This window comes from Lissotriton helveticus, chromosome 8 (assembly GCF_964261635.1).
Source record: "Lissotriton helveticus chromosome 8, aLisHel1.1, whole genome shotgun sequence".
Lineage (NCBI taxonomy): Eukaryota > Metazoa > Chordata > Amphibia > Caudata > Salamandridae > Lissotriton > Lissotriton helveticus.
Window position 1 is genome coordinate 890971645 of NC_136069.1, and position 26080 is coordinate 890997724.

Below are 26080 nucleotides of genomic sequence, written 5' to 3' on the forward strand. Positions count from 1 at the left end.
CTTCCGGATTTCTTGGGGCTCCCAGTATCACTAACTCCGTGAGACAGTTAACAGGGCAGATAACATGGACCTCAATAGGCCACATTTTAGCACTCTGACTGACTTTGGTAATCTAAAGAATTGAAATTGTGGAAACTGTAATGTGTTTATGAGTTGTTTGTATGGAATTGATATCTGGCAAAATAAAACTACACCAATGTTTGACTTCTTTGTGAATTGACCCTGCAATTTGCCTTTCTGCTCTCTTTTAAGTATCAGTTGTATTGTTGCTATCATGGAAAGGCTCTTTTTATGTGTTTGGTTGCACAAAGTACACAATCCATATGGATTCATGTAACAGATGATGAAAGAACAAGGCTGGCAATCCATTAAGCAACACCAAGCAGCCACATTGGGGCGCTCCACAAGGAAACACCAAACTGCAAATTGGCTAAAGACATCAAACGCAGTCCTGTTGCTACTGGGGATAGAAAGCCTAATACACCGTGTTAATTGACTGTCCTCGCATTCCATAAATATTAGACCTGCGTGAAATTTCAATTATGCCAACTTAGTTAGTGTAATTTAGTGAACTTCACGTGGAATTCTCGAGTAACACCTTTACCAAACGTCAATTAAAAACGAAGGGCCTCATTTATGAGGCTATGCGTCACTTTTATGCCGCTGGTGGCGTAAAAAATGCGCCTTGTTGAGCCATATTTACAAAGTGACGCATCTAGGTAGATGCGTCACTCTGTAAACCCCTGCGCCACATTATACCTGCACCAGGTATAATGTATGCATGGGGTCATATTGACGCAAGAAAGGGTCGTAGAAGTGACGCAGTGAAATCTATGTGATTTCACTGCGCCACTTCTAGGAGACAATTGCGGCAATTTCTTACGCCTGCCTCACAGCAGGCGTAAGACTGACGCAGGCCCTTTCACATGGGGCTTGCCCCCTGTGAAAGGATACATTGCTGGAGTTGCGTCACTTTTGTGACACACTCCAGCAATACGTCACTTTTGCGCCATACAGATACGTCAGAAATACTGACATATCTGTAACTCCTTGCGCAATGATGCGTCATACTGTAAATATGATGCATCATTGGTGTTGCAAGGAGGGCGCAGTGAAAAGTGACGCATCGCTGTTTTCACGCAGCAATGCGTCACTTTTCATAACTGAGGCCCGCAGTATTCAAAGCAAAATCATAGCGCAGGCGCACAGAACAAGGCGGCCACTATGTATGTGACTATTGGTACTTGTGTTCTGGGTACTATGTTTTTTAGTGCATAATTATTTTGGACATGGGAATGCATTTCAAGCTAAAATATAGGATTAGATGCCATAATAGCATTTTGCATAAATACGCGTACTTATGCGTAACTCTCCCAATATTTAGTAGAATTACACGAAAGCAATAGCATGAATTTCGCACACCCCTAATTAATATACCAGAATAATGACTGCGTACTTTCCCGCCTCAAAACTCCCTCTCACCTTCCTCGGACGGACAGCTGAAGTGCTTGTGATGTTTTCCTTTCAGAGCCGAGCAGGCGGGTGTAGTAAAGTAGATGCTCTCTGCTTTCAACTGTCCCTTTGATTTTGCTGGCTGAACGGTGACTTTATATTGGCAGGAAAACGTTAAGCCTTGAAGAATTATGTAGTTTTCCTGAAAAGAGAAAAAAAATTTTTTTTAACTTTAGGTGCATTTTTACAAGGCAGAAGGTTGGCACGCGTTTACATTCTTCACTCGACATGCGCAGTAACGGCAAATATAATACTTCCAAACACAGAACAAAGCAGATGCTGTCAATGTTAATTACAGCCGTGAAATATTATTCATGTGGGGTAGATATTTCTTACACTTGATGTATTTCACCTCAGTGAGGCAGCATCAAAGAAGCCAGTTCCTACCAGTTGGAGCTATGCCCTTGACATGAGTGCAGTGCGAGGAGGGATGTGATTAACCCACATAAAATACAGAAGTGAGTTGATTTACACATCTTCAAATGATGAACTTGGCCAACCCCTAAAAAGGCCTTTCGATGTGAGTATGTTCTAGAGTGGCGTAGCTTCAGCTCTCCCGTTAAACTTTCCTGATCTCAATCACACCCCCAGGTAAAAACATCCAACCCTGAGCACCAGCCACATTTACAGACAAAGAAACTATTGGAACAGGGACCATGGACTTTCTTACAGTTAATTCAATGGAGGGACTAAATCAGGTGGAATTCCTTCTGGAATTTCTATCTTTTTACTTACTTATCCATACTAATCCTCCTGGGATATTGGCCATCAACCAGGACTCTCCAGCCATCTCTCTACTAGGCTGTTCTTTCAATGACTCCAGGTGTAAACGATCACCTTGCAGTCAGCCTCTAAGCCTCTGCGGCAGATGTTTCTTGATTTCCTCTTTTGCTTTTCCCTTGAGGGTTCCAGGTCAGGGCTTGCCTGGTGGTATTTGATGGGGGCTTACGGAGGAGGTGCCTTATCTAGCCCCAGTGTCTTTTCATGGTTTTTTCACGAGCAGGGAGTTGCTGCCATAGGTTGTAGTTGCGGATGGTGTTTGACTAGCGGATTTGGAGGATTTTCCTCAGACAGGTGTTGATGAAGGGCTGGACTTAGTTGGTGGTGGTCACCTCTCTCCACCAAATTTCTGCTCCATTTAGGACATATTTTATGTTAGTGTTAAACAGCCAGTCTTAGGTTCTTGGAGCTTCAAATATTCAGCTGTATGAAGGCAGCCCTTGCTTTGCCGACTTTTGCCTTGACGTCGGCATCTGTGTCGCCCTGCTTGTCCAACACACTGCTCAGGTAGGTGAAGGTCTCAACCTCTTCTAGTGCATCACCAACAAGAGTGACTGAAGCTATGCTGGCCGTGTTAGCCTTCAGGATCTTGATTTATTTCCCTGTGGATGTTGAGGCCAAGTTGTGCTATAGTGGCTGCCACACTGTTGATCTTCTCTTGCAACTGCAGATGGGTATGGGAAAGTAGGGCCAGGTTGCCTGCAAAGTCCATGTTGTCAAGCAGCCTCCAAGGTTCCACTGGATCCCAATTCTTCTCCTTGCTGTGGATGTCTTCATGATACCGTCTATGGCCTGCAGGAAGAGAAAAGGTGAGAGAAAACAGCCCTGGCGGACTCCATTCCTCACTTGGAAGGCTTCCAAAAGTACCCTCCATGGACTATCTTGCAGGAGTTCCTTGTAAGAGTTCCTGACGATTTGCAGGAGTTTTCTGGCCCGGGCACACGTGGTGGTGGAGGAGTTTCCAAAGGGTCTCTTTGTCCATGCTGTTGAATGCCTTCTCATACTTGATAAAGTTGACATAGAGGGGGGAGTCAAATTCTAACTGCACGAATATCTCGGAAAACAAAGCAACAAACTAAAGGACATAAGAAGAACCTAACACCTGAACAATGAGCAAACCTATAAATCACACTGTGGAAAAGAGAGAGGCATAGCAAACAGGCAATGGTATGGCCACTAACATGATCAGTTAATGCATTCCTACTAGTATCCACTAAGTCTTGCATGGCTTGTATCTGAGTAAACATGTATTTTGTCCCCTTGTAGAATTAAAAATCTGGTGGGGTTACCATAAAGAAGCCATAATCTTACAGCCGAGAAGTTATTTTTAATAGTTTAAAGATCATGCCTCCTTATCTTCATTTTATCATTGAGGTCTGGAAAATCCCAAATCGAGAAGAAAGACCCATTCTTTTGGTGGGTAAATGCATTATCATTTCTCATTAAGGTGAGGTATCCAGTTAAGAGCGAAGCCAGAATAATAAAATACCCTCCACTTGAACAAAACACCTAATCACATACAAAGCATGCAAGGCCAACAAACCTATCCATTCTTGCAAGAGTTCCATCCACGCTTTCATCCTCCTTCCATTTATTCATCCATCCTTCCCCTTCTATGTAGTCATCCACTCATCCGTAAATCTCTTAATTTTACCACTCATCGTTTTGCCCTTTCATATATACAGCCAGTATCTCACACATTCACCAATCATGATATCCATCTATATAGCTTATCACACATCCATCCTTCCATTCTTACCCATCTGTTCATTCTCCATCATTCCATTCATTCACCCTTTAACATAACAATCCTTTCACTCTTCCTTCCATGATTACGCCATTGCATACATCCATTGTTTTTCCTTTCCATCTTTTCATTCTATCAGCTTTCATTTAATCCTTCCATTAATTCCTTTTACCCTTCCATCCATTGTTCACACTTTCTTTAGCCTTCCATCCTAACTAACATTTTCTTCCTTATTCCTTTTTTACATTTCCCCCTCCATCTTTCCTTTCTCCTCACGGTCCTTCTCATACTAACTTTTTAGTTTGTCTTTATCTCTCATGATCACTTTTTACATTTCGCTCTCTCTCTGTGATTTCCCCTATTTTCATAATTTCTCATTCTGTACCTCCCTGCTAGGTGTCAGCCCACCTCCCACACCCCTTCCTCCTGGTTCAGACTTACAACGTTATTTATAGTTCATATATCTTTATTAGTTTCATAGCAAATAAAGCATAGCAACACAATGAGCTCATATTGCTCTACTTTCGAAGTACAATATGAATCCTCAAAACAATTCACCAAACTACCCCCTCACCCATTGGAACCACAGTGCTAAGGAATAGTGCAAATGATGTGATCTCACATATCTCATCATGCTCTCCTAATGAGTGCTCTCTAGAGGGGCATTGGAAGTAGTGTTTATCTGGTGGAGATATTTCAGGCAGGTGAGTTCTCTGTACTCAGGGTATAATGAGGTGATGAAAGTACACCATAGCTCAGGATATGATGTGCCCTCTTCTGAAAGAGTTAGGGTCAGCCTCTCCATCCCCAGTATGCACCAGAGTCGGTGAAGCCAACTCTGATGAGTAGGAATCTGCTTCAAACACCAGTGTCAGAATATTCGGTATAGCAGCCGCTAGAGCCAGTTCAATCTATTGTCCTCTGCGTGATTGTTACATAAAGGTGAGTGCGTAGGGTAGCCCCAGGATTGCATAGGAACAACATCAAGATATCTTGGAGCTAAGCTAAAGTGGGTGAACAGCATTATTTCTGAGATATTTTGCCTGCAACTCTGCAGCCAGAAGATGCCCAGAAGCAACTCAATGTTTTAGTGGGACACAGTTCACCAGCTCATGAGGCCCAGTCACAGCCCCTGCTTAAGTTGATTAAATGGGGGGTTCCCTATGCCATTGTATCCAGGTCCACAATTGTGGTGCTGACCCAGGCACTCTTGACAAAGCCTCTAGTAAAACAGCAAGCTTAGTTTTGTAGGATATGCAATAATAGCATATCCACATCTTCCTGTGCCACTGGAGGAACTTCCTAAATATTAATGAAAGAAGCCCTAGTTGTGTTTCCACACTTTCCATGTCACACTCTAGGGAAGTAATGGCTGCCACAGCGCAATCTTTATTTAATGGTGCCAAAAATGATGCTGGTTGATCTTGACCTGAAATTTAAGCTATTCCCCTTCAGCCTGACAAACCTGGCTTCTCGGGTTTTGAGTATAGAGGTTTCCAAATAATCCACGGCAGACATCTTACGCTCATATTGCCCAATAAGAAGCTCAAATCTATTAAATGTTATATCGATAAGGCTTCCTCCTGGGGCATGCTGGCAATTTGGGGACAAGAATAATGATGGTGCTCGAATGCCAAAGATGGAAAACTCTGGCTTCTCCTTCTATTGTATTTATTCTGTATTTCAATAGTATTTATTGGGAGAGTTACTTCGTATAATCATTACACACAACATAAAATGATATTATAGGCCAGAATTTCTTAAATTCTCCTTGGCACTTTCTTTTTATGTTTCGTCAGAAGCATGGCTAGGAGAACGCTTTCAGCCACTGTGAGAAGGTGGCCTGGTGTATGCTGTCCACTAATTAAAGTGGGCACCGTGCACCAGTCCAAACGACCCTTATGATGTATGAGGTCAAAGATAACCTTTAGAAAGCTATCCTAGTAGTAGCTGTGGAGAGCAGCCTTCAGGCTTAATCTTGAAGGAATGTAAAGCAGCTTCCTTTACCAGATGATCACCTCCTGAATTAATCAAATGAAAGGAAAATCACACAGCAGTTATATAAAAATATATATTTAAAAATATGTATTTATTAATATAACACTCTCTAGTATCCTCTACCCGAGGATAGAACACAAAGCTCACAATACGAGATCAATAGAACAGTTGTAAGTAGCACAATACACCGTGGGCTCCAGGGGGAGACCAAACCATATACTAAAATAGTGGTATAACAATCACGACTCGGGTCAGGACAAGGTCTGGAGCATGTAGAATCGCTGGGACCACAAGGAACCACCCAAGGTGAGTAGATAGGGACCCCACGGAGGATGGGTGCAGTGTGCTAACATGACCGCCGGCTCCGTATAATTCTATGGGGAAGTCATGGTTGCAATTTTACAGTTTAAGGACCCTTCTAGGAGGACTTCGACAAAACCCTTCAGAACATAAGAGGTTTGAGAGCCACCCCCCATCGATACCGTAGTACCAGAGTAACCTATCCCAGAGGAGCCGGTTGCATAGGGCTGACGTGGCATCAGAAACTGCTGTTCTCTACGGAAGGCTTGAAGTGCTGCCGCCGTGAAGGGGAAAAGGGTCCGGTGGAATCCAGGCCTGGATTCTGGAGGAGAGGAACCTGAAAGCAGAGGGGACAGAGTCTGGGTCACTTCAGAGTGACCAGGAGCTCGTTAGACGATTGCCCACCAATGTCAGGGATGATCGACTCTCCAGCCACGAAGACCAGGAGATGTTGATGACAACCAGGAGCCAAATGCAAGCTAGTCCCATGAAGGATGTCGAGTGGTGAGGGGCCGGTGTCAGCACCAAAAAGCCTTGGCAAAAGGAACCCACGCAGGAAGGTGAAGCAGGTTACGGTGTGGACCAGCAAGGTCCAGGAGAATCACCAAGCAATGGGGAGTCAGGGAACATCTGGAGCAACCAGGAAAACCCAACAGAAATCAAGATGTCCTTCAGGAGGACCCACAGGGCGAATTACCAGGAGTTGCGAGGGGACCTCAAGCAAGATTGTACAGTACCAGCCCACGGAGCACTCGGTGCAAGGAGGCCAGAGTTCTTTAGTGCAAATCTTGCTCAGGGTCAGGACTACACGGAGTCCAATCCCCAAGCTCGGGATTTGCCAACAAGCATATACAACTGTAAATAGACACAGTGCACAGGGGTTCGGGTTAGGCAGTCCCCACGAGGGATACTGGCCTCAAACTTGCTGAGAGGACAGATCGACCTCAGGGACTTTTGTAACCCATCTCCTGTGTTGCTGGAGACATCAGAGTCTACGGGAGCTCAGGGAAAGCAGACCGGTCAGTTGGGTTGAGGTGCCTGCGAATTCAGGGGAGTGACTCCTTTATCCCAAGGGAGATTCTTCAGTTGTCCTTAGTGCACCACAGGTCCTGCACAGAGCCTGTAGGGAGCAAGGGCACAGACAAAGCTTTGGACGGAGAGGGGGATGAGGTCAGGCCCAGTCAAAGTCCAGCGAAGTCCAGAGTGTCCAGATGGTCGAAGGTCAGTGGTTTCTTCTTGTAGAATCTTGTCCACGTAAAAGCTACAGCCAGGTAAGCCCTTTAGTACCCACAGGAGAGCGTTGGGCAGATTCAGGGGACCCTCCTAGGGGAAGGGCAGGACAGAGGGGAGGTTACTCCCATGTCCTTTGTCCAGTTTCCCACCAGAGCAGGAGCCAATGGTTCCCAGACCTTGTCTGAGCTGGTCTATACACAGGGACTCCAAATGTGCCCCATGTGCAGACTTTCAGGCACTCTTGGAGTGCCCCCACCCAGCCCCAATACACTTAATACTGTCTGGGTGATGGTCACACCTCCCTGTGACAGGATGCCTATTGTGCTACCTTCCTCTGCTTGAGCTTGTCTCAGCAGCAGGAGTGCAGAAATGTGTCTCTGGTCGGCAGCATCCATTTTGTGCAATACGGGTCGAGAAGGCTGGCACCGGATAGACCAGTGACCCCAGAAAAGCTTCCTTCAAAAGGGTGGAATCATACATCCCACACTGTTTACCGGTGTGGAGGTATGATTCCAAGGTGTTTGATACCAAACACGATATGCTTCTATGCAGCCGTTTTCGAGATAGCATTTACAGCAAAGTTATAATTCACCTCTACCTATATGTCTACCTGAGTAGCAGACAACCCGGGACAATGGTCTCCGAAGGCTGCAGAGGCCCTCTGCTTATGCAGGGGCACCTTCTCACTTAAAACTCAGCACCCTGCCTTCAGGATTGATAAGGCTCACTATAGGAGTGACTTAGACGTTTTAAGTGTAGTAACCTATAGATATAGTGAACCTATATCTAAAGTAAGTGGTGCAAGCACCAGCTTACACAGGTTGCAGTTTTTCCATTTTGCATGGCCTCTCATGCAATAATACATGCTTTAACACATGTGAGGCCCCTGGGATACCTACGCCCTAGGTACATGGGTACCATATACTAGGGACTTATAAGGGTACCCCAGTTCCAATCTGGAGTGTACCAAAGTACATGCATCCATTTTAGGGAGAAAGCAGATAGGTTGGGGTCCTGATTAGCAAGATCCCAGTCAGACTAGTCAAAAAACAGCAAAACACCAGGCAAAAAGTGGGGGTAACCATGCAGTCAGATCCTACCTTCCTACAGCCACTTTACTGTTACACTAACGACACTGGCGGTACTGGGGTTGTCTCCAGCCAGTGGTTATAGATCGTGAGTATCAAAAAACAACTTGGACGGACCAGTCCAAAGAACCCTCACACGCCAACCTGGTTGGTGTCATGCTTCATCATCGGGTTCCCAGCTGAGTATCCGAATGCTACTCAGCTGTAATGCGACACCTGGTTTAAGTGGAGCTGTTTTTTGTTTTTTTGTGTGAATGTGATGAAGTGACACATTCGGTGTAATGTAACACAACATGCATGGCAAACCACTTTCAGAAAGGACATACAACAAATGACATGGGACAAGGGACAAGGACGGCCCGTTCACGGTCCTAGCTCTCTCATTTGTTTTTCCTATAGATCGTGAGTACTCAGCAAGGGTCCTCCTAGGCCCCACCCCTTTGGTGTCTCCAGGGCCCCACGCCAACACTGATCATCAGGCTCTCTCCGTTACCACGCGGTGGGCCATCAGAGGCAGGCACCATGGCAACTGGCTCCATCAGGATTCTATGAAGTATTCAGTTGTGGTCACCAATACTCCCCCATACATGGCACCACATTTGAATTTCCTTGGTAACTGGAGAGTTGTCCAACTTTTGGTTTTGCACTCAACTGAGGTGAGATTCACCAAGAATAGGTATGGACAATTCTCTTTCATCAAGCCATCTCTATCAGGCCATCTTCCACCTCACCTCGCTTCGGAAAGGGAGCTTCACCAGAGCTATGAGAGGACACTTAGTCTCAGCTTTACAACTACCAACGCCCCAGGTGAGGTGGATAACAAAAGACTCAATGCTCAAAAACATTTGCTCCCTCTGGTTTTCTGTCCAATGGATGCCTGCTATAGATCAAAATAAGACCCAAGATGTTTTTTCATCAAAAGACCATTCTCCTTAATGAACTCATGATTGTCACATAATGTACATGGCTCATTCTGCTGTTGAGCGTGTGAAGCGCTATAGGCTTCTCGACGCATACCCATGATATCAGCCCATTCACGCTGAGTAACAAGACAAAATACAAAGTTCAATTCGTGAACAAGTTCGTAGTCCAGCTAGTTAGGAAGAGAGAAACATTTTTACTGAGCACAAATTTGTACACATATATTTGTTTGTTTTGTAAAGAGCTGGATTTTGAAAGGAACCACATATTTACACTGATTCTGATTGGATGGGCAGCTTTTTGCGATCCTGTGGCTTCCAATGTGGATTCAATACTGTGATGTGTTTAGACAACCATTTACATAGTTTGAAAATACTGACACCAACCGAAGTGAAGCAATGAAGCTTGTCTTCGTGTACGTTGTGAAGCACCGATGAGGATAAAATACACAAGCAGATAATGAGATTCCGGCCCAGGCTTCTAGTTTACTTGGATTCCTTGCTACTGATTTGCAAAATGCACCCGAGCAAGCAACGCGGCATCAGTTTGGCTGCCATGTTTACTCGAGAAGAGCAAGGAATGGAGAGATGAAAATTATGCGCAGTAAAATTTAAAAGAGCATTGCCAGAAATGCCAGGAGCTTTTGCCAATGGCGTGAGGTATTTATTTCAGGAAACCTGGATGCAACATCGATGTGTTTTTTACACAAATTGGAGTCAGTTTAAAATAAAATGCTGGCACAAAAACTATGAACGATAAAAAATAAAAAGCGGTGGGTCTAATGCTTGAAGTAATCTCTGCCACTCGTAATTACTCTGGGCTTCATTCCAGTTTATCATTTTTTAGGCCTGGTACGACAGTACAGATGCCTGCAATATATACTGTTAGCAATCCTTTAAAATCTACAAAAAGTGGGATATGATTCTGCCCAGAGGAGTTTTTCTATCTCACCGTATCTTTTTGGCTGTTTAGCAAATCATTCATCCTTCTATGCAGTATTTGCATTGAAATGCATGCAAGGATATTTTACACCGGAAAAGTATAATCCGTCATCAAGATTTAATTCTATACCTTATTCGTGTATTGTATACAACTACCATTCTTTTGTTTTTTCCTTCAATGCTGTAGGTTTTTAACGTGTTTCGCAGGATTTAAGCACAAACCTGACCCTGTCGTGATACCCTATCAGCTTTTGCTATTTTGCATATTGGGACATCTCGAGCCCAAGAAGGCTCTAGTCTTATGAGACCTCTGGAGGTAATCTTAGGGAAAGCCAGAGACCACAGCAGTTCGTCAGCAGTCCCTTGCAATTATTGTCCCCAAGCAGCTTTTGTGCAGTGAGTTCTCTAGGGCCGGTCTGGCCATAGCGGGCACCGGGCAATCCCCTGGTGCGTCGCACGGGTGGGGGCCGGTTTTGGGCCCCTGGCGGCCGTTTTTGTTACAGGGCCGTTTTTGCAGCATAGCTGCAAAATCGGCCCTGTACCAAAATCGGACGAAAACCGGCCCCGGCAAAGAGGTCGGCTGCACAGCCACCCCCCCACCCCTCGCCACCACACCCCCCCCCCCTTGAGTGGGGAGGGAGGGTGGGGGGCCGGCCGAGCACTTTGCCAGGGTCAGTTGTGGTTCCAAGTCCGGACCTGGGGTTCTCCCCCCCCCCCCCCAGTCTGACCTCCCTAGCACACGTCCGACCAGAAAGCGGGTCTATTCATACGACTCTTAAGCCTATGCAAATATGTTCCACACTTACACTTACATGAAGCCTTTTGGCCAACCTCAGAATCTTTTTTTGTCTGGGTTAATAGTTGCCAAAATGTCCCACGTTAACAGGATAATCTTCAGCCAATTCACTTTATTTTAGCAATAAGAACTTCTGGAACTTGTAGTTTTACTTTTCCCATTTCTATTTCTAATATGGATTCATCTACTTAACATCTGCACTCTTCAAGAGTGACTGACTTCCATTAAAGTTAATTATTGATAATGGCAGTGGCGGCCGACATGGATCGGGGTGGGGTGTCGGGGGCAGGAGGGTGCGGGGGACACATGGGGAAGCAGTTGTAAAAAAAAAACGCACCTTTTTGATGCTTCCTTTCCGCATTTTTCCTCCGTAGTCCCTCGTTCCGGCTGCAACAGGAAGCAAACCCAGGCTCCCCATCGCCAATCAGAACACTGCATTGCAGTGTTGTGATTGGTCGGAGCATCGTGGTTCCGTGCTCAGACAGGCAGTGGGACCCCGGACATTTTCTCCACCCGGACTGCAATACAGTCTTTGTGGAGAACATACAAAGTGAGCATCAATGTTTGGCCGGACCGAGACAGCCGGCCAAACATTTAAGGCGACTTACAAAGTGTGCTCACCACTCCACCTGCTCCTGTCATCAGAGCAGCCCCGCCCTGCAAAGCTGCCACAGCACGACAAGATAAAATGATAATTTCGTTGAGTTATTGTCATTTTATATTTCCTTTAATTCACCGCTAAAAAGTAGTGGGGTGACGCTCCTCTCCCTTAGCGGAGGAGCAGCCACTGGGTAAGTGTCTGCTGATGTCTGTTGGCACTGAGTAGTCAAAAGAATAAATCTGGATAATGAAATATTTTATTCTGACTAGTTCCAACCTAAATGTCTCTATTCCACCGTTTGCCCTTTCGTCAAAAGTCCCACAAGGCCATAAGGTTCTGATGACCACACATTAAATAAAATCAATACAATACAATAATGTACCAGAAAATCCCACTGACGGGAGATGACAACTGAGGGAATGCAAACATCCAACAATTTTATATCTTACATTTGACTACATTTTGGAGGCACTGGTGTGCTTTTTACACTTGTGCTATGAACGACGTGTGTAACTTATAGACAAAATGAATTCAACAGACAAAAAAAAAAAGCCCAATGCTTTACTTTCTAAAGCAGTTTCAAATACCAAACGAGGATGATGCTTTTGGATACTGAACAACCAAGAAAATGGATTATGTCCATGTCCTGCATAGTGCAAACACATGAAATGCACGCACATCATCTCATACACCGCTACAAACATCAACACTCATATCATCAGTGTCACATTCACTGCGAATTGACCAAACAACGCAGGACATCATGACAACACCCACCTCTTCCTACGCGGATCATACTAATACTAAACATATCACTAACCAAACAGGTAGGTCGACTTGTAAGCACTTCGGATAGTTACAGTGTATAGAATACCACACATGTGACAATTGCGTCCTATACAACTGCAAGATACCATACATGTGTATATAGTTTGTGCATCACAAATGAACCAGATCACCGCCTATATGTCCAATCTTCTGGCATGGCTGCATTTACAGTAGTAAGAATTCGCAACTTACATGTGTCAGGGCTTTCTCAATTCCTTTGGTCTCATTGTTCGCACAGGATTCTGGGAACCACTGAACGTGGTACCTCCCTCCATTGGTATCTAAGCAAATAAAGAAGAAGAAGGTAGATGGTTTGTGAATATCAGAATCTATTGCTGATGCTTTCTGCAGCATTCTGATGACGATATTTTCAATTTAAGAAACAACAAAATAGCATCTCCTCTTCATGCTCCAAGCTTCACCACTGACAAGCTCTTCTTAAATTCATGCACGCGCTGTTAAGGCTCCCAGTTTTCCCATTTTATTGATTTTTGCAGCTAAATATAGACATAAAAGTAGCTATTGCCCAGCCCGTATTTATTTAGAAGTATGAATAAAAAAGGAACATATGTAAATTTTTGATTGATTCTAACAGCTGTAAGTCATAAATACAGGGCCAGTGTCTCGGACTGACTAGTTAGGGGTCGAAAATGATGAAGATTCTTTGCTAATGGGGCTTGGATGGCGGTGCACGTGTGTAGATACCAAAGCTTGTTTTCATGCGACTGTACGTTTCTACAATTAATGAGTACTTACAGCATTACAACTCATCAGTCATTCATGTAGTAGCGACATGTATCAAATATATACGGAAATATACTAATTGCAAATGTGTTTTCTCACCGATACCAAATAAAATATGGTTAAATCCAGACTGAAATTGCCCACAAATATAAATACCAGGAAACTAAAGGCCCTAAATGTAATTAGCAAAACCTTTTGCTTTCCCATACTTTGTCTTCCAGGTTAATCCATAGAACACTGCTTAGATTGGTGGTTACCAACTGGAAGGCAGGACATATGAATGTATAGTGTTAACTTTAGTGAGCCATTAGCATCAAGAAAACTGCAAAGCTAGGCGTGGCTATACCTCATCATTAAAAAAAAATGTTTTTAAAGTGATCACAATAGTCGGCATTAACATACTACTGGGTACCGTCCCACACTAATACTGGGTTTCGGAGCAGCAACAAGACATTGATAAATCTACACTCAGGGACTAATAGAGCATGTGCAACCCATGGTCATTCCATAGACACTATACGATTCTGTGAGTACGAAATGATTTTACCATACAATTTCTTTCTTTTGACAAAAGTAACCCAGAAGACTTTTAGGGTAGATTCACAAGGAGGCCGTTGCATGTTTGTGATGAGCATTTTGTCACTCGCAGATGTTCTTGTGCTCTTGGTCTCAAAGCAGGTACTGATTCATAATGGGACCCACCAGCGGCATAGCATGGGCTGCCAGCACCTGAGGCAAGGCAAGTATTGCGCCTCCTAACCCGTGGACCGTTAGCACTTCCTCATGCAAAATGTTAAAAGAAATAAATTGTAGTACGATTTCTTTTCTTTTATTTTCTCCTTTCTCCCTTTTCTTTTCTTTCTTCTCTTCACGTTAAAATTCGCCAAAATACTCTTTTCACTATGTATAGTTTTCTTATATAGGATATTATGTCATTTTGCTTTTGTTTTTATATTCCAAGTTGTCAATTTTTCCTATTCTTGCTAATATTTTGTACTGATGTTTTACATTGTTTCTATAACCTCAATAAATCATTTTAACTTAAAAAAAAAAAGTTGCGCCCCGCGGAATTTTGCCCCTGGTGAACCGTCCCTGTGGCACCGTCCACGCTACGTCACTGGGACCTGCGTGCATAAGGTACGAAGGACCACGCCTGAAGCCCATGTGCTTCGAAGGATGTAACGAAGGATGATGCGCGTGCCGGTGCTTTACTATTCACTGCTTACCATGATACACAGTGATGTCTGTTGGCGCAACACTCCTGTAGCACTGTGGGTCATAGAGCACCTTTTCCTGCATGATGCTTAAAGGCCAGTCCAGGGAAGTGGAACGAATTACATTACAACCCTTAAATTAGGATTGGAAATGTAGTTCAGTACACCAGTGCTCGAGCCTGTGGTGTAATGTCACTTGAATTGCAGGCATAGGGCAGTTTGTTTCCCCTGTGGGAGTCCTGCAACAGGTCATGGCTCGAATCAGGAAGGGGAAGTGTGCAGGAACAATGCCCATTTGTGAGGCTGAAACGATGCCAGCATATCGGCCATGCTTTCAAGTACAAGTTGGACATAGGATTCAAATTATCAAGCTTAGAAAAATGTGCACGTGTGAATGTGCAGAAGTGTGGCTCAATGGTTAGAGCGGCAGACCCTGATGCAGAGGTCTGGGACCAGGATTCAATTCCTGCCTCGGTGGGTCTTGGGCTCAATTTCCTCGGACCTGATAATTCTCGCCTCGGTGCCTAATCCAATCATGGGTCCCACTCTGCAACTCTGGGCAATAGCTTGCTTAATCTCCACAATGGCCCCAACAGCGCTGGGATGCCTGGCTTCACCTTGGGGGTGCCCAGGAGTGGGCACTTCACAGGGAAAAGCCAGGAAGGGTTCCACAGCGGTATGTGTACGCCTAGAGGCCTCAGGGTGTAAGTGGGCTATACAAGTACGAAGTTTCTGTTTTGTCTTTCTGAATCACATCTTGCAGGTACGCAAATGTATTTAGTGAATTTGCATATGTGCAAAAGGCACTTCTTTTCCTTCTGCTTTGTGGAGGCAAGCATCAGAAAATAGGCTTTTTGAATCGATCCCAAAGTGTTCATCATCTCTAAATCTAACAACCTTGGAACTTTACCATAGAGAACAATAACGAGACCCATTTTGCCTCAGTAGAGAAGTGCATCTTCAAAATACATGTTGTAAAGCGACACTGAGCCACATATGACAGAAATATTGTTGGATGCTTGTTCCCGAATCCATCACCTGCTAGGGTCCATGGCACCCTGGTATTCAAATTTCTACGGCAAATTAAAAATGTATATTTTTCAGTGTACCCCCTGCTTTCTCTGCGCCCTTTGATGTGGGGAGTCTCAGATCCTCTGATTGCATGGCTGAGAGGCAGAGCTGCTCATAATTGCTCGTCGCGACCCATGCTGTATGGGAATTCTGTATTCCGCAACCGCAGCAAAAAGCGCCCATAAATATTTAAGCAATGGGGAATTAAGACAGGAAACTCGTTGCTTTGGTGGAGATGCAGTTTGTCATTCCCTTGGATTTATTATTCATCTATCAATGTACCCTAGATGTGAAATTACACATCTCTCATTAGTAATTAACTTAATACGCTCGAGCTGCGCATGCCAAGTGCAGGTTCGCGGTTTGCAAGAATAAAGAGGCCTCCTTTGAAGGTTTTAAGGCTGATGTAGCAGCGGGTTGCTTTGAGCAATTTGGAAGAAGAAAAGAGGGATTACATGTTGAAGGGAAAATAAATAGGCTCTGAAGCTCGCACAAATGGCATTTGGTTAAAAATTGAAAGCGTGATTAGACATTTGAGGGAAAGAAAGGCTTACATGGAAAAATGTCTGCTTGATAACACATATGCTAATATGTTCATTGTTTTCCTGAAACCACACACCATGAAAGAGCAATGAAAAGCCTGGAGATTCATTTATTTATTAATTAAAGGAATTTTATGAAGTGCCCGCATGTCGCATTTGGCCAGTCCTAATTCTTCAAAGTTATAGGTGGTACAAGCCGATGGTAAAGTGATATAGATCCGACAGATGTTTTAGGAGTCCTACCCCTGGTGTGGAATTAGAAGCTGGGTTCTTGTCACTGAACTCTGTTAGTACTAATGTGCTCTAGTCTGTTTTTGTTTTGGGGGTGTCCAATGAGTTTCTCCCAGTAGCAGCTCACTTTCTTAACAAGTGGTAGGGCAGGGTGAAGAGGGGGGGGGAGGTGTGGGGCCCGGGGGAATATAGTAAATAAATGTAAAGCAAATACTTACCTGCTGCTCCGCTGCCGGCCACTGTTTAGGGAATCTGCTTCTCGGGGTCCCTGCCCACTGAGCAGGCTCCTAGACGCCAATCAAGACGCTGCTCTCATGAGAGCAGAGCCATGATTGGCCTCAGCGGGCTTCTTTAACACTCGTTTGGAGCCTAGGAGCCTCTGCCTCTACTCCACCCAGCTGTATAACACAGCTCAGGTGGAGAGATATGAAAGTGCGCATGACAGTTTGGACAGTATTAAACAGCCGGACAACCCCTCATACGCTCTTTACAGTTTTATTTATTTATTTATTTATGCGTTTTTATATAGCGCAGACTTTACCTGAAGGTGTCAGAGCACTTTACAATAGGAACAGAACTGATACAAGAGAACATTACAAGTGAACAAAATACAAAAGCAATCGTTGAGTTACATGAGGCAAAAGTGACAATCGTGAGCAAACAAAATACAAGAGGTAGCAAACGGTGCATTACATGAGGCAAACGTGACATGTGCGCAGGTTACAAAAGCGTACAAAGTACAAATAGAGGTATAATACTGCAATAAATGGAGGACACTCAAACACAAGAACAAACGTTGCGTAGGCAATGGTGCCACTTGTGCAAGTATCGAAAGCAAACAAAATGAAGGAGGTAGCAAACAGTGTGTTACAAGAGAAAAGTGACGTGTGCATGTTACAAAAGAGTACCAAACACAGGTAAAAGGGTAATACTGCAATAAATGGCAAACTCTCAAACCACAAGAACACACTGGGAAGGCACTTCCATAGTCATGGAGAATAGAAATTTACTCTACTAAAAAGTCTTCCTTCAGATAACAGAGAGGGCATGAATTAACTTTGGAAGTGTCTTTGAAGGAGGAGAACTTTGAGGTCAGTTTTGAAAGCCTGGGAGGAGGTGGTGGTCCGGAGCTGAGGCAGAAGTGAGTTCCAGATTCTCACTGCGTTGCCTGAAAAGGATTGGGCCATCGATCTTTCCTTCTTGAAAGTGGGAGGTTCAAGCAGTAGATTTTCCGCATTTCGTGATGGTCTAGAGCCTCCAGAGAGTTTCAGTTTATTCGCCAGATAGCGAGGAGAGGAGGAGTGCAAGGCTTTGTGGGTGATGCAGGCAGTCTTGTAGATAGACCTTGCCTCGATGGGAAGCCAATGGAGGGTGGATAACATGGGTGTGATGTGGTCGCTCTTTTGGCCCCATAAATGAAACGAGCTGCTGAATGGAGAACAGACTTAAGGGGGGACAGGTGGGATTTGGGGAGGCCAGTAAGAAGACAATTGTAGTAGTCCAGTCTGGAGAGGACCAGCGATTGGACTAGGGTTTTAAGGTCATGCTCCGGGAAGAAGCGACAAATCCCCCAAAGAAGGCGCAGTTGGTATCGAGCAGACTTTGCAATTGAATTAATGTGGGAGAGTAGATTGAGTTTTGTGTCGAGTATGACACCAAGGGATTTTGCGCTGTCCACAATGATGGGTTTATTGTTCAGTAGATTCATCTGGTCCATCCATGATTGAACCGGGGGAGGAGAAAGTGAGGTGGAGGGGTGGAGGAATTCAGTTTTGGAGGGATTCAGAATCAGTTGATGTGTTGACATCCAGTTTTGAATGGAGTCCAAAGTAGAGCTTAGGACGGAGAGATCATGAGTGGAGGCAACCTTGAGGTAGATTTGAGTGTCGTCTGCGTAGAGATGATAGTGGACCCCAGATTTACTTAGGAGATTTCCCAGTGGTTCCAAATAGAGATTGAACAATGTGGCTGCAAGTATAGAGCCTCGAGGAACACCTTGACCTACCGCCATAGGAGATGAAAGACTGTTCGCTATTTTGATCATTTGGGATCTGTCAGAGAGGAAGGATGCAAACCATTTAAGCACAGTGCCCTCCATGCCCATTCTCTGTTGAAGAATATTGAGGAGGGTGTTGTGATTGACAGTGTCAAAGGCTGCAGAAAGGTCAAGGAGAATTAGAAGACAGAACCCCCCCGAATCGAGTATCCTCAGCGCGTCATCAACCACTTGCAGTAGGGCTGTTTCAGTGCTGCAGCTTTGGATGAAGCCGGACTGACAATTGTCAAGAAGATCATTGTCCTTGATATGATGAGAGAGTTGTTTTGCTACACATCTTTCTGTGATCTTCGCAAGAAAGGGTAGGTTAGTGATGGGGCGGAAGTTGTGGAGGTCATTCACATCAGCAGTGGGTTTTTTTAAGCAGAGGGGTGACCTGGCCAGTTTTGAAGGAGACAGGAAGGGAGCCTTGATAGAGGGAGAGGTTGACCAGAGTGGTCCAATAGGAAAGAGAATGGGTATAGAAGTCAGTGTGCAGTATTCCACCTGAACTCCTCATGGCGCCACTCAGAATTGGATACCTGCAGCAGGAAGAAAAAAAATGATAATAAAAGGTATTTATTATCATTTTGTTTTTCCAATTTCTGTCTGCTGCCAGGTACCCAAGCGGAGGGGCAATGGTCCTCCACCATATCAGAGGAGCCGCCGTTGGGTTCCCTATGAGTTAAACAAGCCCATTTGAAATGGGGCGTCTTAAACACTTCAATGGAGGCTTTAGAGTTGGGTTGATTTCTCAGAAGAGGATATAAATTGGTCCAGGTTCTTGGTTTCAGAGTTTTTCGTCCATGTTTCCTTTGACTAAAGATTGTTTGGAATATTGATATGAAACTATACTTGGCTGCATGATCTGTTTTTTTCTAAAAGCTGTAGATTCCCCAAGGGGTAGACCTACGATCTCTTCACCCATACATTACCCAACGTTTCCAATACAGCCACAGCTGCTTGCCATCCTTTTGATTCTAATAAGATATTTGGAGCAAGTTTCAGCTTTTCTCTTGGACTTATTTGTTTATAATTTAACCAACTTCACAAACATGACAACTTTTTAAAATAAAATAGTAGGTTAGAAGTTCTGATTTTCTTTTTTTGAGGGGGGCGATAAAATACTTTTTTCATTAAGTATTCTTCAATAAAACACCTGTTTCCGAAAAGTCTCCTGCAAAAGCATTTTTTCAGTGTAAAATTTGCTTGCAGGCAAAGTTGTGCAATGTTAACAACTTTTGCAGCTTCCAGACGTTACAAAGTTGTGAAATCTCAAAAACCCTCTGTTGGAATGTTAAATTGCCTCACCCTTCGTGTTCACACCCCTGATACACATGGAGGCATCTGATTTGGCTTGCAGCTGGAAACCACTGAGCACCTTGCTACAGTCCACCTCAATCCGCTACTCATCGCTATTTTGAGCTTTCCCTTACTCTAAGAAGCAGCCATGTACATTCCATAAACTAGATCCATAATTTGGCACTGAATTATAATTAATGCAAATTTTCATAATTATGCTCTCACAAATAGTACAGAAGTTCAGTAGCGGCTGGCAGGGAATGGGGGTGGTGGGCGGGGGGATGGAGGTAGGGCAATACAAACAAAACACTTACCTACTTATAGCCGCTGTCTCTTCACTGTCGTCTCTCCGCTTCTCCGGTGAGTCCCGGAAGCAGGAAGCACACAGGCTTCTCTAAGCCAATCACAACCCTGCAATATAGGGTTTTGATTGATCGGAGCACGGTGGTTCAGGGCTCAGACGAGGACAGGGAGCCTGTGCATTTTCCATACCAGGCTGTGCATTACAACCTGGTGGAGAACATGCAAAGTGCTCATGACTGTTTAGCCCGCCCAAGACGGCCGGCCAAATAGTCATGCGTGCTTAAGTGCATGAACATCTCCTCCCCCTGTGCCTCCCTCCCCCCCGCCCTAACCCAGCCCCGTACCTATGAAAAATAAAATGACGTTATTTTATTTTTCCTGCTCTGAGAGCAGTGGGGCGATGCTCCTCCACCTTAGTGGAGGAGCCGCCCCTGCAGAATTTACATTATAAGGACAAGTTTTCTGTCATCTCTCTTACCCATCGCTTTCTCGCCTATTCATTTTCAAGCTACTCACTTCAAAATGAAAATAAACAAATAGCTAAAACATGATCTTTTAAAATAGTGACACAGGCGGTGCATAAACTCACGTCCGATCATTTCCAGGGTATACTGTCAACACCTCAGAACCCTGACTTAGAAAGTGTGGAGGAGCGCCTGGCCTGTTTTAATTCCAATATGAAAACCACCATTGATCACTTAACCCCCTTGAAACAGGGCCCGCGTCTTATCAGACGCCCCCAGACAGTGTTGTTTTCCCCATATCTACAGGCAGAAAAGAGTCGCTGCAAAAAACTGGAACGATACTGGTGCCACTCAAACGATATACAGGACAAAGAAAAATATAAACAGGCGCTGTTTCAACATTATAAAAATATAAAAAACGCTTGTAAAACTCACATTGCGCGGCAACTTGAACAGGCAGGGAATACCCTAGGACCCTCTGCCAGATCTTAAAATCTTTTACTAATCCTAAGGCGTGCGACAATGAAGAAGCTCCATCCCAAGCCTTATGTGACAATTTAGCTAATCATTTCACTCAGAAAATTGAATTTATTTATAATAAAATTATTTCAGCTGGTCGTACCCAGCAAGACACCAAGATAGACAATCTAACGACCACATTGAATGCTCAGACATTGGATAACTTTTCTGCACTCAAGCCCGAAGATGTAGAGGCACTACTAAAGATAGTTAAATCTGGTTCTCAGCTAGATATTATTCCCGCTAAGACCACATTCCTGCTCTCCAAACAACTCGCTGCCCCCATTTGCTCTATCCTCAATTGCTCCACGAAAGAAGGCTGTCTTCCCCACGAGTGGAAGGCGGCACAAATAATTCCCATCCGAAAAATCTTTAAGCGCCATGGAGGATTTATCCAACTACCGCCCTATCTCGCTGCTTCCTCTCCAGAGCAAGATCTTAGAAAAGCATATTAATAAACACCTGTCTGAATTTGTCGAAACCTCGAACTGCCTCGATCCAACTTAGTTGGGCTTTCGACCCAGGCACACCACAGAGTTGGCTCTGGTTGCAGTTACTGATAACATCAGAATGGTATTGGACAATGGACAAGCAGTGCTTATTGTGCTGCTTGTCTTATCTGCAGCCTTCAACACAATTTCCCATCAGTCTCTGCTTTAGGGACTCAGGGAAATTAGCCTCCAAGGGAACGCTATAAAATGGCTGTCGAATTTCTTGTCTGCTAGAACTCAGACAATTAACTTGGGCCCTTTCCGCTTGAAAACCACAAGACTGACCAAGGGAGTACCTCAGGGCTCTTGTTTAAACCCCACATTATTCAACATATATGTTACTCCCTTAGCAGGATTACTGAGGCATTTAGGATTTAGCCCAATCTCTTATGCTGATGATACTCAGCTAAAACCTTCCTTTGACAAAAACAACTTCAATGTTCAGTCCACGTTTTAGAAGGGTATGACGGTCATCGCTGGCTGGATGAGGGATAACTTCCTCCAACTTAATACGGGAAAATCTGGGATCATGCTGTTTGGAGATGCAGCAGTGAGGTGGCCCCCAAGATGGAGGCCAGAGGAGCTATGCTCTGGACCAATTCTGAAACAGGTGGTAAAAAACCTGGGAGTATGTATGGAACAGAAACTTACATTGAAGGAACATGTCACAACTACTGTTGGGGCATGCTTTCATGTACTAAGACTTCTCCGAAGAGTATTCCCTTTTTTACCTTTAACCCCTCGGAAAACTCTAATCCAGGCTCTAGTGTTAAGTCGCCTGGACTACTGCAATGCCCTGCTGATATCAGCCAATGAAGTCTCCTTAAATTGACTGCAAGTAGTCCAAAACACAGCGGCTTGTTTGGTCTCCAATGCTCCTCCGCAAACGGCTTCCCTCCCTCTTCTGCAACAATTGCACTGGCTTCCGGTGTGGAAGTGGGTCAGATTTAAGATCTGCTGCATTCTTCACAAATCTTTAAATGGCCTAGGTCCCAGTTATCTATCAGATCAATTTACCAAATATCTGCCACCTTGGTCCCTTCGATCAGGGTATAAATCTCTACTTCTCACTCCACGCTATAAAACATCTCGCTTGGGTGGTAAAGCTTTCTCCCACCTTGCCCCTTATTATTGGAACCGATTTCCCAGCCATCTGCGTCAATGCCCAGACTACTTGAAGTTTAGAAGGCTGCTCAAAAAACGTACTGTTTTGATTCGCTTCTATTCCTGGTTGGCTGTAGTATCTATAGCGCGGAGATACCCCTGACGGAATGATTCTAACGCTTTATGAATTAATAAATATCAAATATCAAATGCTGTAGGAAGGGGTTTTGGTTTAGTGGTAGGAAATAGATTTAGATGACCTCCAGCCTTTCCCACAGTTTCTTGCTGGGTTGATTAACGTTTAAACGTGTCTACACTATGCCTCCAAAGTAATTGACTGTTTAATCCATGCATTCTCAACCTGCACAGCCTCAGATCATTCATTAACTCCAGTTGCAGCAAAAGTATGAAACCACTGCCTGCAACTCACTATTAGACACCAATACAGCACATATTCCCCCTCTTGTTGAGGCAAAGGCCAATAACACTCACTCAGTACTACATTTCCCTGGTCTGGCAGAGGTCACAATCCCACCAACAGGACTGATTTGACTGGGAGATGTGCTCCCAGAGCGGCTCCTCCGCTAAGGCAGAGCAGCAGCACCCCACTGCCTTTCAGCACAGCAAAAAAGGAAAAACAAATTGATAATGCGATGTTATTACCATTTTATTTTTCCATGTTGAGGCAGTTTTGTGGGCGGGGCGGGCTGGGCAAGAAACAAATGCCTGGTTGATCATTACCTCTGACCTACATAGAGTCTTGCCAATTATAGGAGACACTACAAAGTTTATGGTCTATAAAGGGGCAGAAAAGCACGGTATGATTTTTTTCAGTTCAATGCATATGATAGCTCAGTGTGCTTATCTTTCTAGTACGAGGAATAAAACCTTCAAGTTGCAGGCGCGAATTCAATCAGGTCAGATCAGCCTGTCACTTTTCGAAGTTCAGATAATACGAATATCATTGATTTGTATAACAAAAGTATGTGATTCACAGCACAATGTGGTAGAATCACAAGGTATAAAAATCAAGGAACTATTATTATTCTGAATTTATGACTTACACAGCTAGCCATTTATGAGCTTTCCTATCACCAAGGTGTCAGCTGTTTCATAATTAACTGTTCAGATTTTTTAATTATCAATACGTGCCACTTGTGTATGTATGATGTTGACGTTTTGGTAATATTAATGGAGCTTTGCGCTGCGGTTGTCTTAATATTTGCTGAAAAGGAGAAAAACACAACACTAGCATAATATTTATCACAATTATATGTTTTTTAATTCGGAATGCATTACTTCATTGCCCACTGCTATAATTCACAGTTACTAAGAAAGTATATGTTAGCATAATTTCTAACAATCAGGGAAGTTGTAATTTACCATTGGAGAGCTGTGTTGCCAGGCTGCTTCATAGTCAAATTAGGTTACAAAGCCACCACAATAGTGGTGCAAGCTTCTCGGTCTTGACCCTTGTTAGTGTGTCAACAACAGAGGCAATATGGGCTTCTTTCTAATTCAAGGTTGTTGTGGTCACAGGATAGTGCCATTGCTTCTTTGGTGAAGGTCATCCAACACCTATCAAGTGTTCGAAGTGATCAAGGATGTGTCGAACTAATTTCCTTCAGTGTTACTGTCTATATGTCAGTCAATTTATTTTGATGTTTTTGCCTTTTCAACTATCCAGTATGATGCCCTAAACACATCTGCAACTTCATTCGGTATGCTATGTTACCCCTTCCAAATGGAGTCACTTTGTCTTGCCTTCCCCTTAAAAGGGAAGTCCGTTCGATCAGCTGCTCTGCAGAAATTATTTGCTAATTTAACAGTTTGCGTGGGACCACACCATGATTCATTCATTAATTTGTCTAGTGTACATTTCTTTGGGAAATGGAGGCACACTGTCAGTTGTATACTGAGGCACACTGTCAGTTTTATACTGAAGCAAGTGAAGTTGTATCTGACATTTGTGTAAACTATGTTCCTTTTGTTGCAAATTTGGAGTTTACACCACCCTTGGTAAGCTGCTGGAGTCTATTGAATGGTATAAGCTTACCCCAGTAGTGACTACCCAAGGTTCCCCCACTGTGTTTGTAATTTGACACTGGCTCAGGCATACTCACTCCACCCCAGCGGCCATCATGACCCCTCCCTCTGGTCCAGTGACACCGCTGGCCTCTACAATAACCATCTGGAGAGTATGACACCCAATGTCTTCTACTCTGCCTTCCTTTCTTATGAATAAGCACTACGACTATATATCAGAAATCGAGTTAACTTGCTATCATAATATCATAACAAATATATTGATGACCATAATATCAACTAGGTAAGTATTTATAAAAAACAAAGATTTACTATTCTTTGCTCCACCTCAACGAATTTTGACACATATGTATTGTTAAGGGGCATACATGGAGGATTAAGTATTTTAATCATATACTTAACTATACATAGTTACTAGTCGATATTTCAGTCAGTGATATGTTTGCTACAATATTATGGTACCAAGATGTTACCAACTAGATTTTCTAGACCACACCAACGGAATGGTCAAATATCAAAGTGCACAGCACCTCACTGCAGTACAAAATTCCCTTTTTTTGAGTTGGTGCAATAAAATGTGTGCCTGCTAGCGACAAGATTATTCTAAAGTAGAATCTATAACCATTTAGAGATGCTGGCACTGTAACGGATACTGCAATACGTCCAGCCTACGTTCCCTTCGTGCAAACGTTACTACTTTTTTGTCATTCCCGCCCACACAGCTCCGGATGTATGACGTTACAACGCATGCTTTTACATCGCATGCCATTACGACGCAGGTTTTACAACGCAAGTCGTTACAACGACTTGCGTTGGGGGGCGCTGGATAGTGATTAGTTTAATTTACTATTCCAACTCCAGTCCCCGTGGATAGTAGGGAAGGTGTTGGATAGTAATGAAACTATTCCCTATCCTAGAGCGCCCTCCAGCGCAATTCGTTGTAATGACTTGCGTTGTAAAAGTTGCGTCGTAATGGTAGTGCGTTGTAAAGGATGTTTCCCAAGAGCTACATTTCACGGTATCGATCCCAACCTCCCAACAACTGAGGAGTCGAACCAGTGGCCATGTTAAGTCCTTGAAGCTCACATAGGTTGACGGGGGGTAACGACTGTCCTTTCATAAATGCAGTTTAAAGCTCGAAGAGAATGCCCCCCTCTCAGATACAGCATCTTTATTTCTCACAAACCAACTCGAGTTTTATGACATCATTCAAAATAGAGAAAACATGAAAGTCAGTCGCTGAAGACGTTTCATGTTGTTATTGAAATC

General features: G+C 43.9%; 1 protein-coding gene across 1 annotated transcript in view; it reads right to left on the bottom strand.

Annotated features, from left to right (window-relative positions):
- ANOS1 (anosmin 1) overlaps positions 1 to 26080 on the bottom strand; it is a 451571-nt gene that overhangs the window by 34782 nt on the left and 390709 nt on the right. The window contains exons 10-11 of the mRNA XM_078657674.1: positions 12938 to 13026; positions 1483 to 1654 (exon numbers count right to left, since the gene is read on the bottom strand). Coding sequence (XP_078513800.1) covers positions 1483 to 1654; positions 12938 to 13026 — 261 coding nt within the window. The remainder of the gene's footprint in view (positions 1 to 1482; positions 1655 to 12937; positions 13027 to 26080) is intronic.